This window comes from Bolinopsis microptera, chromosome 5 (genome assembly GCF_026151205.1).
Source record: "Bolinopsis microptera isolate Bmic1 chromosome 5, MBARI_Bmic_1.0, whole genome shotgun sequence".
Classification (NCBI taxonomy): domain Eukaryota; kingdom Metazoa; phylum Ctenophora; class Tentaculata; order Lobata; family Bolinopsidae; genus Bolinopsis; species Bolinopsis microptera.
Genome location: NC_087076.1, coordinates 20,964,175 through 20,981,604, shown reverse-complemented (window position 1 = coordinate 20,981,604; position 17,430 = coordinate 20,964,175). Strand labels below are relative to the sequence as shown.

At 36.5% G+C, this 17,430-nt stretch overlaps 3 protein-coding genes across 3 annotated transcripts in view; 1 reads left to right on the top strand and 2 right to left on the bottom strand.

The window, feature by feature from the left end:
- The window catches only part of LOC134814709 (3-oxo-5-alpha-steroid 4-dehydrogenase 1-like), a 78,464-nt gene that overhangs the window by 40,229 nt on the left and 20,805 nt on the right, over nucleotides 1-17,430 (top strand). The window lies entirely within an intron of this gene.
- LOC134815967 (uncharacterized) overlaps nucleotides 1-17,430 on the bottom strand; it is an 81,366-nt gene that overhangs the window by 47,685 nt on the left and 16,251 nt on the right. The gene's annotated exons all lie outside the window — the stretch shown is intronic.
- On the bottom strand, nucleotides 581-4,577 carry LOC134815624 (pleckstrin homology domain-containing family G member 7-like). The gene is made up of 9 exons (XM_063824173.1): nucleotides 4,473-4,577; nucleotides 4,204-4,290; nucleotides 3,604-3,717; nucleotides 3,288-3,383; nucleotides 2,923-2,998; nucleotides 2,548-2,751; nucleotides 2,350-2,432; nucleotides 1,659-1,818; nucleotides 581-1,482 (listed from the first exon to the last, which is right to left on the bottom strand). The coding sequence occupies exons 1-9, from the start codon at nucleotides 4,527-4,529 to the stop codon at nucleotides 1,109-1,111; spliced, it is 1,251 nt and encodes a 416-aa protein (XP_063680243.1). The 5' UTR covers nucleotides 4,530-4,577; the 3' UTR covers nucleotides 581-1,108.

Sequence of the window (17,430 nt, the reverse complement as noted above, 5' to 3'; positions counted from 1 at the left end):
AAGTCCAAACCCTGGAAACATGACATAAAAGATTCGTTTTCACTTGTTTGCATGAAAAGCATTAATACAAAATCAGCAGTTCCACAAATAGAATGTGTAAACTTACTTTGAAAATGTTCGGTTGCAAAATGATTTGTAAGATATATCGCCAGCAGAGTTTTTAAAGGTTTGGAAGTGAGCTTAAGGTCATGTACATTGTACATTGTACGTGCTATTAACATCAAATTCAATTAGAAAGAAAAGGGCAACAAAGTGAAACAATAGCATTATCGTCTGTAACAATTACATAGGAAGTTGTTATTTTAAAATTACAAATACAATTCATGTCAAATCGGTAAAACTTAAATTATGAACCAGCTCATTCAGTCGTTCGCTGAAATTCTGTTTAAGTTTTCAAAAACAGTACAAATTAAACAAATTTACAATACAACCGTTTTTAAAAGTTAGAACCAGATTCAGTAACGTTTGAGAAAGTGATTTTAAGAAAAAACATCAGACAGACCTGATGCGCATTGTCATGTGACTTTATAAAATTCTATGCAATTGATTAGACACATGATGTGTCTGATCAATTGCATAGAATTTTATAAAGTCATGTTGAGTACCTAGATTTGTAAAATATGATTTATTTTGGTTAAGATCTGACTGAATCCGATTAACAGTTCCAAAATGAAAACATAATTAACCAGCATTTCAAAAAACCAGCTTGGTTCAAAAGTAGAAATTCAATAAAATCTGCTATACCAACGAACGTTGATTTTCAATTGTTGATTGCGAACTAATGTTTCAGTTTATCAGTGGAGGACAGGTAAATTGCCAGGGGTATAAGAGTCATCCCGATCCTTTGCAGGGAACACTGAACATGAATATAAAAGAACATCAGATAAAAGCTCATCGAGGTGAAAGTAATATAGTTTAGTAAAAAAAGTAAAAGGAGATGATGATGTTGACGCCATTGATCATGGTCGTTGATGATTGTCGTACAAAAATACAAATTCTGACACCGCACCAAAAGGCTCTGAGTCTATCAGCGACCTCTCTCTCTCTCTTGTGAAATTATACCAAATACCTAGTTCAGCTAGGCTATAAACAACATCGCTCTGAATCTTCATGAGGCCGACCGGCAACGCTTAGGAATCTTCTGCAGGACTGAAACTGAGTTGTTTGATTTAAAGGACTGAGAATGAGCAGGTTTCTTGTTTGAGCCTGGCAGGCCGGTGGGAGTGTCAGGGTTCTCGTTAAAACTACTGTTACCCGAGTTAAGGCTGATACTGTCGCCGTTATTTATGTGCATACTGTCTACTCGAGGGCGCCGGTTTATGGGGGTCGCTGGGTTACTCGTGCGGAAATCTTCAGACGTTTTCCGGAGTTTCTCGATCCATTGTCGCTTGTTGTCGGCAGAAACGGCGTTAAAAGTATAAAGTCCAGTGCAACATTTTAATCGGTTATAAGTAGTTACTGCGAAACAGTGCCTACATCCACCTGGAAATTGTAGAAAGTTTAAATCACAATTCATACCTTCATTAACATTAACAACTTTTGGTATGTAACGAATTTTCACTTGTATTTAAACAAAATTTGAATCATTCAGATAGCTAAAATCAACGAAAGCTGATTAATCGGTTCAACAGAAAATAAAATGTGCACACGTGACATACCGGGAGAAGTGGTGATATCGTGAACTCTGGTCTCGTCCAGTGCTATAGGTTGTTTATACACGATATACCTCTGGTCGGGATCGTACAATCCTCCGCTCGTGTCGAATGCGTCAGATGAACTTGATGGTGATACCAGCTGTTCTAATTTGCTGTTATACCGCTGAGAGAAGTTAAGGGTTAAGGTTAGGGTTAGGGTTAGGGTTAGGGTTAGGGTTAGGGTTAGGGTTAGGGTTAGGGTTAGGGTTAAGGTTAGGTTTAAGGTTAAGGTTAGGTTTAGGTTTAGGGTTAAGGTTAAGGTTAGGTTCAACTTTAGGTTTAAGGTTAAGGTTAGGGTTAGGGTTAAGGTTAGGTTTAGGGTTAAGGTTAGGTTTAGGGTTAAGGTTAGGTTTAGGGTTAGGGTTAGGGTTAGGTTTAGGGTTAAGTTTAGGATTAATGTTAGTTTTCTGGTGTACTGCTCAGAGAGGGTTACTAGAGGGTTTCAGGGTTGCGTTACGACGAGGAGGCTGATGAGTAAAATTAATCTGCGTAATCGTAGGGTCTTAATCGATTTTCATTGTTAGTAATTGAATAAGAAGCACCGAAAAGGACCCTTAGAATATTCATGAAATAGTCCCTTGTTAAGTTAATGTCATGGTTAATTGTCGTTAAGATGGAAGATTTAATTAAAATTGAGGTAAAGTAGGTCACTAACTTTTCGCATAGTTGAATTAGTTCTGGCTATGAGTAGCATATCGTTAAACAGAAAGCAATACGTCTCAGAAGATTTCGGGTTCTCTGAAAATAATAACGTAAATAAGATTGAACGTAGATGATACAGAAAACTTCCCATGAAAACTTAATAATTGAAGAATTTCTCATGATTTGCTACTGAGACAAGGCTGCAACTGACCGAGTAACAGTAAAGCACCAGCGTGTAGGATATGTCTCCCATCTGAACAGAGTGTCGACTGATCCTCTGATATTATCTCCTTTAGTTCCTCAGGTATAACTATCGATTTGTCGATAGTATCAATTTTAGGCCAAATAAGGATGTTGTCCAATTCCTGAAGTCTCTGGAAGTTTTGAAGCGTTGCCAGCTTCGACTCCAACGAGCCTGAGCGAGGTTTGTGTTATTGTTCATTAACGAGATTAATTTTAATGTTAACCTGAAGAAAATATTCAGCGACACCGTAATTTAATAAAAACTGAAAGAGTAGTTGAAAACGATCATTACAGGCGCCAATAACATTAATACGTAAAATCTGAAGAATTGGAGATCTCTTACGTAAGGATTCCTGAATAGCTTCAATAGTTTCACGCAAATCGTCCCGGCCATCTTCAGGCACATGTTTCTGTATATCCTGCGAATTAATTATCTAATTATTATTACATTGTATATTTATGATTGAATGATACCTACCTTCATATGAGCCCAAAAATTAAAGCCAATGAATGTGCAGATCCAAATACTTAACGGAACCACGCAACTCGTCAGTAGCTGAATTAATTTAAAATAGACTTAAAGAATCAGACACAGAAACTTCTAGATTAAAAGAAAGAGACTAAACTAATTAAGCAGCAGACGGTATGTTAGTATGTACCTGCAGGAGTATGACGTATGGTATGTTAGTACGGTATGTTAGTATGTACCTGCAGGAGTATGACGTATCTCATAAGATGCTGCATCGGGCAGATAAGCAGGTCCGAGAGTTGACGCTTCTTGCATCTTGAATCCTCCAAGCATAACTGAAGATAAGGTATTTAGTAAATGTAGGTAGAAAGTGTCCCGCTTTGGGTAAATTAATAAGTGAAATTTAGTTTCATTGGTTCAGAACGGTCACATGCCATGAAAAAGTTGGTGATAAGAAACTTGATTCCCTCGAGACAAGCAGTTTTAATAATATGCCCTAAAAAAGAATGTTTCTAGTATCCTGAAATAGAATATCTAAATTGATATTCATCTCACCTTTTCATACTCCCTAAAATCGCTTCTTTCCTTTTTGAGAGTTTTAAGGTATTTAACAGCTCTAGTGTAGTTTAAGCAGTACCGCTGGTAAGGGTGATGAAACTTCTTGGAGAACTGAAAACATCCTGTTTAAAACAGACTCCAGCACGATTATAAGAGATAATTAATGTGCTGAATTATCTAAAGTATTATTCGTCATGTTTCCTTTCTAAATACTTCCTTGCTTCCACCTAGAATATTGATTACTTGACCGTATGAGTAAAGTAGTTTATTTATAACGAGATCGCAATATTTTGATTTGATAATTAACCAAATATGGTATATATGCGGTATCAAATTTAAGTTACTTTGACTATGAGAATTAAAGTGGTTTGACTAACACTTCATTGTAAACGTTCGACAAGCAACGATTGGCAGGTCACCAAACTCTTGAAAAAAGATCAAATGGTACCTACATTTTAAATTATTTCACTGTTTTCGCAGATTAAAACAATGGAATTTGGGTGAAGTGTATATACTATATCATATATATATATTATATTATGAAGATGAATTAAACCACTAAAAAGAGGAGCTATGGCGACTATAAGATAATTTTACCTCTTGCAATGCCTCAACTACAGCCTCATCACTAGCGTTTCCTTCTTTGAACATTTTGTAGAGGTCCAGAGAGAAAGCATTGCTAACCTGAAAATAAGGTTCACATTGTACACCCTGTTTATTGATTATTCCTAATATTCTAATATTTATTGAAATTTCCTTGTTTGAAATCGGGAATTTTACGAGAAACTGTACATAAACATTCCTAGTACGCGTACGTGTAATATAACTATAAAAACAAGTTCAGTAAGTTGATAATAATAATGAACCTTGTATAACTTGTTGACATTGGGAAATAGCAGACTCTCGTCTATGTCGCATAACATTCCGTTATCTTTTGCTATCTTCAGTGTTCCTTGAAACACCTGTAAATTATTTTTTCAATATAAAAAGAACTATTAACAATTAATAATTGAATCATTTTGCCACAAAAAATATATAAAAAACAAAACAAGGTAAAAAGCAGATCAGTACCACTGGCATAACACCACTGTAACAAATTTTAGTTGTTACACTTGTGTAACAACTGTTACACTTGTGTAACACCACTGTAACAACTGTTACACTTGTGTAACACTACTGTAACAACTGTTACACTTGTGTAACACCACTGTAACAACTGTTACACTTGTGTAACACTACTGTAACAACTGTTACACTGGCATAACACCACTGTAACAACTGTTACACTTGTGTAACACCACTGTAACAACTGTTACACTTGTGTAACACTACTGTAACAACTGTTACACTTGTGTAACACTACTGTAACAACTGTTACACTTGTGTAACACTACTGTAACAACTGTTACACTGGCATAACACCACTGTAACAACTGTTACACTTGTGTAACACCACTGTTACAACTGTTACACTGGCATAACACTACAGTAACTCACATCTCTGACAATCTTGAGTTGATCTATCAAGTACACCAGCTCAGCTCGGAAGAGGCCCCAGAGTGCGTCTCTGTGCTTGTACTCAACACTGTCTATGTGAGGTCTGTCCTCCATCAACTCGGACCAATGAGACATCTGGGAGACAATACTGGGTTAGAGACAGGAGACAACTTGACAATACTGGGTTAGAGACAGGAAACAACTTTACAATACTGGGTTAGAGACAGGAGACAACTTGACAATACTGGGTTAGAGACAGGAGACAACTTGAGAGACAATACTGGGTTAGAGACAGGAGACAACTTGAGAGAAATTACTGGGTTAGAGACAGGAGACAACTTGAAAATACTGGGTTAGAGACAGGAGACAACTTGAGAGACAATACTGGGTTAGAGACATGAGACAATTTGACAATACTGGGTTAGAGACAGGAGACAACTTGACAATACTGGGTTAGAGACAGGAGACAACTTGAGAGATGTTAGACAATACTGGGTTAGAGACAGGAGACAACTTGAGAGATGTTAGACAATACTTGTATAGAGACAGGAGACAACTTGAGAGATGTTAGACAATACTGGGTTAGAGACAGGAGACAACTTGACAATACTTGGTTAGAGACATGAGACAACTTGACAATACTGGGTTAGAGACAGGAGACAACTAGACAATACTGGGTTAGAGACAGGAGACAACTTGACAATACTGGGTTAGAGACAGGAGACATCTTGAGAGATGTTAGACAATACTGGGTTAGAGACATGAGACAACTTGAGAGACAATACTGGGTTAGAGACATGAGACAACTTGACAATACTGGGTTAGAGACAGGAGACAACTTGACAATACTGGGTTAGAGACAGGAGACAACTTGAGAGATGTTAGACAATACTGGGTTAGAGACAGGAGACAACTTGAGAGATGTTAGACAATACTTGTATAGAGACAGGAGACAACTTGAGAGATGTTAGACAATACTGGGTTAGAGACAGGAGACAACTTGACAATACTTGGTTAGAGACACGAGACAACTTGACAATACTGGGTTAGAGACAGGAGACAACTAGACAATACTGGGTTAGAGACAGGAGACAACTTGACAATACTGGGTTAGAGACAGGAGACATCTTGAGAGATGTTAGACAATACTGGGTTAGAGACAGGAGACAACTTGAGAGATGTTAGACAATACTGGGTTAGAGACATGAGACAACTTGAGAGACAATACTGGGTTAGAGACATGAGACAACTTGACAATACTGGGTTAGAGACAGGAGACAACTTGACAATACTGGGTTAGAGACAGGAGACATCTTGAGAGATGTTAGACAATACTGGGTTAGAGACAGGAGACAACTTGACAATACTGGGTTAGAGACAGGAAACAACTTGACAATACTGGGTTAGAGACAGGAGACAACTTGACAATACTGGGTTAGAGACAGGAGACAACTTGACAATACTGGGTTAGAGACAGGAGACAACTTGAGAGAAATTACTGGGTTAGAGACAGGAGACAACTTGACAATACTGGGTTAGAGACAGGAGACAACTTGAGAGACAATACTGGGTTAGAGACAGGAGACAACTTGAGAGAAATCACTGGGTTAGAGACAGGAGACAACTTGAAAATACTGGGTTAGAGACAGGAGACAACTTGAGAGACAATACTGGGTTAGAGACATGAGACAACTTGATAATACTGGGTTAGAGACAGGCGACAACTTGACAATACTTGGTTAGAGACAGGAGACAACGTGAGAGATGTTAGACAATACTGGGTTAGAGACAGGAGACAACTTGAGAGATGTTAGACAATACTGGGTTAGAGACATGAGACAACTTGAGAGACAATACTGGGTTAGAGACATGAGACAACTTGACAATACTGGGTTAGAGACAGGAGACAACTTGACAGATGTTAGAACAATACTGGGTTTAGAGACAGGAGACAACTTGTGAGATGTTAGACAATACTTGTATAGAGACAGGAGACAACTTGAGAGATGTTAGACAATACTGGGTTAGAGACAGGAGACAACTTGACAATACTTGTTAGAGACATGAGACAAACTTGACAATACTGGGTTAGAGACAGGAGACAACTAGACAATACTGGGTTAGAGACAGGAGACAACTTGACAATACTGGGTTAGAGACAGAGACATCTTGAGAGATGTTAGACAATACTGGGTTAGAGACAGGAGACAACTTGAGAGATATTAGACAATACTGGGTTAGAGAAAGAAGACAACTTGAGAGATGTTAGACAATACTGGGTTAGAGACAGGAGACAACTTGAGAGACAATACTGGGTTAGAGACAGGAGACAACTTGACAATACTAGGTTAGAGACAGGAGACAACTTGACAATACTGGGTTAGAGACAGGAGTCAACTTGAGAGACAATACTGGGTTAAAGACAGGAGACAACTTGAGAGACACTACCAGGGTACCACCACCCGTGATCCGGCTTTGACGAAAATCTTTATTACGAAAAAAAACCATAATTTTTCATTATACTATACTTGGGCATTGCTTGTCCCCTCATGCATTGTACTTGTATGAAAAGATAAATTATACGAAAAAATTTTTTTTTTGAATATTTCAAAGGCATCTAACAAGGGCAGCAAGAAAATTTTTTTGAAGAACAGGGTTGTTTTAAAGAAATTAAGCCTGGAAAGTATTTCCCCTTAACCATTAGATCCGGTGGGGTTTGGTTTTTTTTGAAAAAAAAGATTTCTTTTTTTTTAAAAAAACCCGATTTTTTAAAATTTTTTATTTTTAATTAAATTTTCCCCCCTTGCCCCCTAAAAAGGGGGGGAAGAAAGGGGTTTCCCAGTTTTACCATGACAAACCCCCCTTTTTTGGGGTTTAAAAACATTTCTTTTAAAAATTTTTTTTTTTAAATTTTTTTAATTTTTACCAATTTTTTCCCCACCCGGGGTTCATGGGGTTTTTCCCTAAAAAAATTTCCCCTTTAAAAAACAAATTAGGGGTGGGGTTTTTTTCCAATTTTTCCCAAAAAAAAAAAACCCTTTTTTAAATTTAAAACATGTTTTAAAAAATGGGGCGGGGGGCGTGAAAAACCCCCTCCCGCCCAAAGGGAAAAACCCGGGATTTTTTTTAAAAAAAAATTTGGGGGCCCCTTAAACAAATTTTTCCCTCCTAGTTATAAGTTTTTAAAAGCGGGGAAATTTTAAAAACACATTTTTCCGCTTAAAAAAAAAGGGGGCCTGGGAAAAATTTTCCTTTGGGGACAAAAAATTTTTAAAAACCTTTTGGGTTTTAACCCCCCCCCCCCAAAAACCCCCCCTGGGGGGTTTGGCCTAAGGGTTAAAAATTTTTTTTTGGGGGGGTTAAAAAAATTTAAATTTATTTTTTTTCAAACGGAATTAAAAAATTTTTAATTTTTTTTGGGGGGGGAAACCCCAAAAAATAAAAAACTATTTTTTGGGGGCCCCCCCTTTTGCGGGTTTGGCCCCTTTTATTCCTTTAATCATTTTTTTTTTCAAAAAAAACCCTTTTTTTAAAAAAAAAAAAAAAACAAAAGGGGGGGGGCTTACTTTAAAGGGGGGGTCTTTTTTTAAAAAAATTTTGGGGGGGGCCCCCCCTTTGGGGAAAAAAAAAAATTTTTAAAAATTTTTATTTAATTTTTAAAAACCCCCATGAATTAAAATTTCAAAAAAATTGGTTTTTTTTTTTTTCCCCCTTTTTCTCAAAATGGAAAAAAAAAATTTTAGGCCCCGTTTTTTAAAAAAAAGGGGGGTCAAAAAACCAAATTTGTTGGAAAAAACCCAAGGGTACTTGGGGGGGGAAAAAGGGGAAAAAAAGGGGGGCCTTTTATGGAGGGGGGGAAATAAAAAAGGGGTTTTAGGGGTTTTTTTTTTTTATAAGGAAAAGGATTTTTTGGGGGTTTAAAAAAAAATTTTTTATTTTTTTTTAAACCCCGGGAGTTTTTTCAACACAATCCGGACCATGACTAGTAGCTCCCTGCACTAGTTATAGCTCCCTGCAGCACGCGGCTATATTAAACTCACATTCTTCCGCTTGGAGAAGAATGGCATCTTGAATTTGTCCTTAGGATCTGCAATGATAACTGCTGTGTGTACTGCACCCCTCCGGGACTGCAAACTTGACAATACACCTGTAGGGATGTGATCATTACTAGATATGTTATAGCTTTGTAGGGATATAATCATTACTCATATCATCATTACTGATATGATCATTAAAACATAATATCTATTATCAGACACACAAATAGACTATTCTTTGTCGACCATTAGTCTGCAGTGTGGTCCCTATATTCCTATATCTACTATTTTGTCAGAAGCCTAACCTTTTAAGAGAAAAAAAAAACTAGACAGACATTAGACATACAGGTATGTCTATTGTCTAAATGGAAATGTCTATGACATATTCAGCAATGATGGATAATTCAATTTTATTTAATAAAACTCCCATGTTTTAATAGCTAAATCGTCAAATAAACTCGGTGTCGGTTCGTTCACATTTTCGTCAAAATGACCAAAATTTGGTCGCGTTACTTGAACAAGAAGTGAGCTCTGATGAATCACATGATTGGCCAAACAGGTGCTACAGATTGGGAGGAGAACGGCGAAATAAGATCCAATGTATGGAGCGGCGAGGTATAGAGAGGTTTTAGTGTTTCTATTTATGAAGGAGTAAGGGATTTATGTGTAATTTAGTTTTACTGTTTCTAGAAAGGTTCTAATCTTCTACGTTACTTAACAAATATGTGTACGATTAGTGATTACCGTATGTGGGTCTTCTACTATGTTTAGCCTTTATTTGGCTAATTCTAATAACTTAAATTACTTGGAATATCTGGTGATTGGTACTCCAAGTACCTGTAATTGAGTGCTAAATTTCCAAGAAGCTTCATACTTTCGTCGTGAAAGCCTGATCATGCAACGCAAAATATGCAAAGACTGAGGCCAGTATCGGATTCCAAATTTCCAAGTATTTGTTGTGGTTTATAGTTATTTAAATTTTAAATATTAAATCGCACTAATATATATATATATATAAAATATATATAATATATTATATATAATATATAAAACAAATCTAATCGCATTTATGCGAGAGACATAAATTATACGACAGTTCTTAACTGTTTAACTCCTTAACTCTAATTCTCCGTCCCTACAAATTAAACTAAATAATAATAGATGACAGTTCTGACTTACTCTGGATGTTGCCATCAGGTTCCTGACACACGTCATCTTGATTCCGCACTGAAATAAATCGGGGTAAATTATTTGGATCATAACCATGATAAAATGATCACCATATTATGCATATCATTAGGACATGATATCTTGAAATTCATGATCAATTGGGGTTTGTGACGTTTGTGTGATAGTTGGGGTTAAATGTTAATACTGTGACGTTAGAGTGACAGAAAAAGTGCATTCTGCGGTAAAATAAATACCCAGATATAATTGTCTAAATATTTAGGAGGGATGATGTGCTAGCTGCTTGTCTCTTAATATTATCTAAAAATTTACTGTATCACGTTCCAAACACTCCGGGGAAAAAAAGGCGCTAAAATATTTACTGAAAAGCTCAAACGGAAGCGATCAATTAGTATAATAGTTCTTAACTTATATAAGTCAATATTTCATGTTAAATCGTATAGGCCTAGTCTCTGGTAATTACGTTGTCATGTCATCAATTTGTAGAATTAAAGTATTAAATCATGCGTTAGTTGCTGATAGTAAATATCATTATATCACTTATTTGTGCAATACAGTTTACACTTCATAATAATCCGAGAATTAAAATAGTGTTAGAAAAATTAGCTTTGTTTGTTAGGTATGTAGGATATACAGTGTGAGGGAGATATTTGAAAAAATGCTGCAAGCATTATATCACACACAGTCTACGCAAATTCAAAGAGACGAATCTGACAAAACGAAGTGTAATTTCAAAGTGAAGTGACGCTAACATCGTAAAAATGAAGCTACAACTACATATTATTGAAATACAGAAGTAAATTTGTCGTGATAAGAAGAACTAACGTCTGTACTGATAGCCTGCCTCCTCAGGTTCCACAGGACAGGAAACCTCTAGATTCTCAGAATCGGAACCAACGTCGTCCTCGTTTTCTTCCTGAAACCAAGTTTAACGTAAGTGATGACAAATCTAACAGAAATCAGCGTCTTCATGACTACCATAAAGGTAAGGACTGTCATGATGATGACAGAAAGATAAGGAGTGTCATCATGACTACAGTATAGAGTAAGTATAAAAGGTTGTCGTCATGACTACAGTATAGAGTAAGGATAAAAGGTTGTCGCCATGACTACAGTATAGAGTAAGGATAAAAGGTTGTCGTCATGACTACAGTATATAGTAAGGATAAAAGGTTGTCGTCATGACTACAGTATAGAGTAAGCTTAAAAGGTTGTCGCCATGACTAGAGAAATAAAATGGTCAAAGGAATTAGGTTGTCTTCATGACCGCAGTATGAAGGGTTAAGGAAATGTTATGATAGTATTGATCTTAGTAAAGTATTGATAATGTACATGTCTACACACTCCACCGTTGTTGTTTCGCACAAAGCCTGACGGTGCGTAGGCTACAACAATAAAAGGGTGAAATAACCTAGAAATTCGCAATATTATAATCGGTACAACGCAAGGAAAAAGAAATAGTTGTCATCATGACGACAGAATAAAGAAAGATTAAAGATAATATTGTTATCATGACGACGGAATAAAGAAAGATACTGTTGTTATCATGACGACAGAATAAAGAAATATTACAAGAAAGGTAATGCTGTGAGATGTAGTACAGTTCACAATCTCAATGATCCCTTCTATTAACAAATGGTTTACATCTAAACGGTTATTTGTTGGCACAACACCTCACAGTGTACGTGCAGTGTGTGTGCAGCAGGCTACAACAATAAAAACACCACGGAAACTCCAAAAACTCACAAACCAAAATATCGGAGGGTCTTCGATCCCAGGACAAACGCATCACATCCAATCAAGGGGTTTATGTGTAAGGAGTAAGGATCTGTGTTTACAATCCCCCTCTCCCTCTCTCTCTCACACCAAACGAACCGACACAATTCTAGCAGTGCTGCATAACTGGGCACACAAATAAGACTAAAGCTTTGGAAAGTTATACATTATCAATGGTTACATGATACCCTGGCTTCTCGTTTTTTTGCTTTGTAGAAGCTTCTAATATGCTCCATGTGCAGTTTAATACGAGTCGTTAATAATGACTGGAGCTCCAGTCATTATTAAGGCATGATTTTTTCAGTAAATGAACGTTATAAGCGGAGGTGTAGAAGTATTCATTGTCTTAATTAATAATTGCAACACTAATTACAACTGATTAAGTGCACCTGTAGTAATTAGATAATGAAAAAAAGTAAGTCAAGAATGTGGACCAAGTAAAGCGTACAACACCGAATAAAAGCTTGGTTTCCTTCATGCTTTAAACGGCTTAGTTTTAGTATGAGGCCGACTCTTAGTGTGAGGCTGACAAATAATTCAGGAGTTCACCTGGACTTCCAGCTCAACTTTAAACAGGCAGAGAGAGAGAATTATTATGTGGAGGCAATGAAAGATTGAACTTTATATTATCAAACTATTACTCTGGTATACATGTCTGGCACGTGCAAGGTCATGATGTCCAGAATCTTCTTATATTGACCGGTTCTCTCTTATTTAGATCAATTAAGGGCATATCATTAATATTTATGTGCATTGATAACTCTCATTGAATTCAATGCTGTCTTGAATAGTTTCTTTTGTAATTTGTTGATAGACATAACTTTCCAAACGCACGTTATTTAACGACACAGGCGACAGATCGGTATGGCTGCATTGGAATTCACGGAGAAGTATTATTGAAAGGTTGTTTGAAACGGCACATAGGCTGCAGACTGCACAATTACATGGTCTTACACAAAACTTGCTGAAATCTTTTCAACAGCTTGAGAATGAGCAGAAATTTGGACGGAACAAACAATAAACTCCGTCGACAAATGTTTTTTTTGCTAGAATTTTGCATTTCAGAGAACAAGCTCATTTATTGTATACAACAAGGCGGAATATTATATACTTGCGGTGAAAGGTTGCGGGTAAAAATATCAAATCTTACAATCACAGAGACGAGGGCCTGATATCTGTTCATCATTAGTTGTCAGGAAAGGTAATTAAATATTTAAAATACTAAAATAGGTCGTGTAAGCCACATGAAGCCTATACATGAAAATTTATGTCGCAGATTTTTAAAATGTTTTTATTTTAGAATACTTCAGTGATTGTGTAAGCCACAATTTGAAATATTCATTGCGGATTCCCTCCCTCTTCGTACGCAAAATTAAGTATTATTATCTTCACGAATAACTATGTGAGCATTTGAAGGAGTCGCTTATTATAATATTCATACAACCGCGGAAAACCGCGACTCTTCATTTGCATAAGTATGACATACCCCCTCCTTTCCCTTCTTTTGTAGAAACTGTACGTGTTAAATACGCATTCACTCTTAGCCTGCTAACTAAATAACACGACAATTTGATCTCTCTTAAGGTATCTTATAATTTTTCTAAATTTAAAAGTTATAGATAATACAATATTCCATTGAGTAATAAACCTGGTGGAAAGGCAGCGAGGAGGTGACATTATCCGCAGCGAACTTAGTATCAGAGAGCATGAAGTTGTAGAAAACGTCACAGTCAATAGGAGCAGGAGGCTCCAACTTGAACCCCTCGCCCCTCTCACGAGCCAGCACCTTCTTAGACCCCTCCTCTCCCAGAGTAGTGGGACACACGTTTATAGCATGCAGCACTTTCTTCCACCAGACTAGTTTGTAGGTGGCTTCTACTCCGGAATTGAAGGGGGGATCTTGTGTTATCCGGGGAGGATCTTGTCGTTTTCTTTTGCTGCTGTTGTTCATGGGAATCATGTGAACCAACACTGCTGCTTAACAGAGGCAAAGGGAACGTTAGAAGTGATACAATAAATGTTGTAACTCAAATCATTATAAACTGTTTAAGCAGCACATAGATACAAGGAGAAAGGAAATTAAAGGAATTGTGACGTGAATGGTTTCCTTAATACCTAATATGGTTATAGTCATACTCAAAACGAGTGAAAGCAATGCACTAAATAACGGGGTTAAGAGAAAGACTACGAGACTATAACTTAATAAATATCGAAAAATCGGTTTAGAAATTCAAATTAAATTCAAATTAAATTTCTGTTGCCATGACCTCAACGACAGTTTTGAAGTTTTGCGTTATAAATATATTTCACATGGTTATAATGCAACATGAATGAGCCAGTGGGGCGTAGTTTTTTAAAGGAAAACCTTTAAAATGTGGGTTTTAAAACTCAGAATAAAGCCAAAGTTCTCAGTATTAGATCATATTAGATCAGCAGAATCATGGCGTGTCTAACTTACTAAACATTATAAAACTGTGCCTGTATGTGAGGCTTGTGGTGCGGTGAGGGGCCATCTGGACCACTCTTGAATCCTAAACTTGGCACCATTTCTACATGACGAACAACAAACGAAGTACTTGAGAGTTGCTGTCAAAAGGAGATACCGATATGCTTTCTTTTAAGATTTAATTTCAGACTAAAAGAATTCTCAAATTTAGAACTATAAAGTACTTGCTAGAATTTAAAGAACGGTAGACATTGTTGCTTTCAACATGAAATGCAACGTTTCCTTCACCGATATTTCTGTGCAACTTTTGAAACTATGTAATATGTATCAGAAAATCCACACAAAGCCGGAAGTATGACAATTACTAATTTAACAAGTGGAACTGGATGTAACAGCTATAAAACAGGTACGTTTCCAATTCAACGAATAAAACTGAGAGGTGACGCATGGCTCAACCTGATATCAGCCGCAAATTATATCTACACTTTGCTACGATATCATTTGTTATCTAGCAAAACCGATATCTTGTAAGGATTCAGTACTTATAAGACACACTAATTTCTAATTTGAAAGGAATTGTCAAGGCTCAGGTCTATTACCACTCAGCTTCACAAACAGATCCTAATTCATTTAAGTTTTATCACTGTTTTCCTTTGATAAGCCTCTTGATTCGCAGTCTCAGGGTACTTTACTTAAAATAGGAACAAGCAAAGAGCTAGACGTTATACTCTTTTAGAACCAGCATTTCTAAATTAATTAAGTAGCACAAGTTAAAAATAATTATCACAATGGGCCCTGGTACAAAGAGTAGCATGGTTACTGGCTCCCTCTGTTCCGATGTTAAAGTATCTTATATATGTTAACAGTTATACCAATATCTTCCTTAAAAATACCACTTATCCGCTGTTGACATATTAAATTAGAGACTTGTAACAGCTTATTATTAATCGACTTGATCGTAGACGTCTAAGGCTCCTGCAGACGTCTAAGCCTCCAGCACTGACAATCAAATAAGTCGAGCTTCGAAGGTGGTCCCACGACATTTCTTTAGTTGAAACCAACAAGCACGAAGTATAGGGGGCCTAGAATACAATTAGCTGACACAAAGTTTATGTCCTTTGCACCAAGTATAATACAAAATTAGCGGGCTATTGGAAATTGTTTCAATAATCTCCAGAAAATTGAATAAGAGATGAGGAATGAGACGATCCAATGTAGATTTATGATTCAGTCTGTCGAAACCATTTACTCGAAAAAAATGTTAACCGGGAATTGAATTCCTTGTATGGTCGGGAAGTATAAAGATGATTTATATCGCATGATACTAACCTGTCTGAGAGGTTAAATACTAAACTCAAGATATTATTACAAGGCACGTTATCTAATGAAGAATGATTAATCAGAAAGTCCCCCCCCCCCCCCCCATTAAAAGCCTGAACTACTGAACAAGTAGACAACGGACATAACCTATCCAAATATAAGCTATCCAAATATAAGCTATCCAAATATAAGCTATCCAAATATAAGCTATCCAAATATAAGCTATCCAAATATAAGCTATCCCAAATATAAGCTATCCAAATATAAGCTATCCAAATATAAGCTATCCAAATATAAGCTATCCAAATATAAGCTATCCAATATAAGCTATCCAAATATAAGCTATCCAAATATAAGCTATCCAAATATAAGCTATCCAAATATAAGCTATCCAAATATAAGCTATCCAAATATAAGCTATCCAAATATAAGCTATCCAAATATAAGCTATCCAAATATAAGCTATCCAAATATAAGCTATCCAAATATAAGCTATCCAAATATAAGCTATCCAAATATAAGCTATCCAAATATAAGCTATCCAAATATAAGCTATCCAAATATAAGCTATCCAAATATAAGCTATCCAAATATAAGCTATCCAAATATAAGCTATCCAAATATAAGCTATCCAAATATAAGCTATCCAAAGCCCCTCCACACTACAAGCTTACAAGACAACCTTTAGGGTAATCTTAATGTAGCTTCACACAGCATTAATTTCAGGTCTGCCTATGGAAAGGTAATATTGTAACCGTCAAGGTAGAGGTAGTCAGCCCTAATCGCCAAATTGGTAAAAGGTCATGAAATTGTAAAGGCAAAGAAGTATAGAGGGGGACCATGCAGGGCCTTCAGTGACGGGTAAACGTCAGAGTCCATTTTGACCTTCTATGGCACGCATATTTAACCATGAACATATTATATCTATATACTATATAGTGTATTGATATTGAGTCATCGGTTGAAGGATGCATTCCCATTTTTGTAAGCCCTGATTCTTCAGATTACAGTTGTGTACGTACACACACAGCACACTACGTCGGAGAATACGTCAACTACCACGTCACAACCACGTCACTACCTCAGTAGAACAGGTCAGCGGTCAGAAGAATGCGTCAAACTGATAAAATGCCTAGTTGTTATTGCAGTAACCTCCAACACCTGCACTCACACTATCACAATGACGCAAAATCAAATTAGCATTGCACCTTAGATAAATTTGAGGTATTTAAAAACAAACGAATGTTTTGTCGAGATCAAGAGAAAAAATGCGGTACATTCTGGGGTATTTCGTTACCAAATACCACTATTTTGGGATAAATCATAAAATCATATAATGCGTCCCGTACAGCTGGGATCAAAACGAATGCCAGTAAACATAATCCTATTTGCGTTGTCATGCGAGCTAGAAACTCACACTTAACACTACTATTGGACTTTAACTCTTAGTCTATAACGTAAAACGTTATAACGGAATGAACGGTTCCTGACTGTAGATACTGTTCCTGTGCACTAAATAAATTGTCCTCAGATTACCAATACAAATTTGTCCTTTAAAAA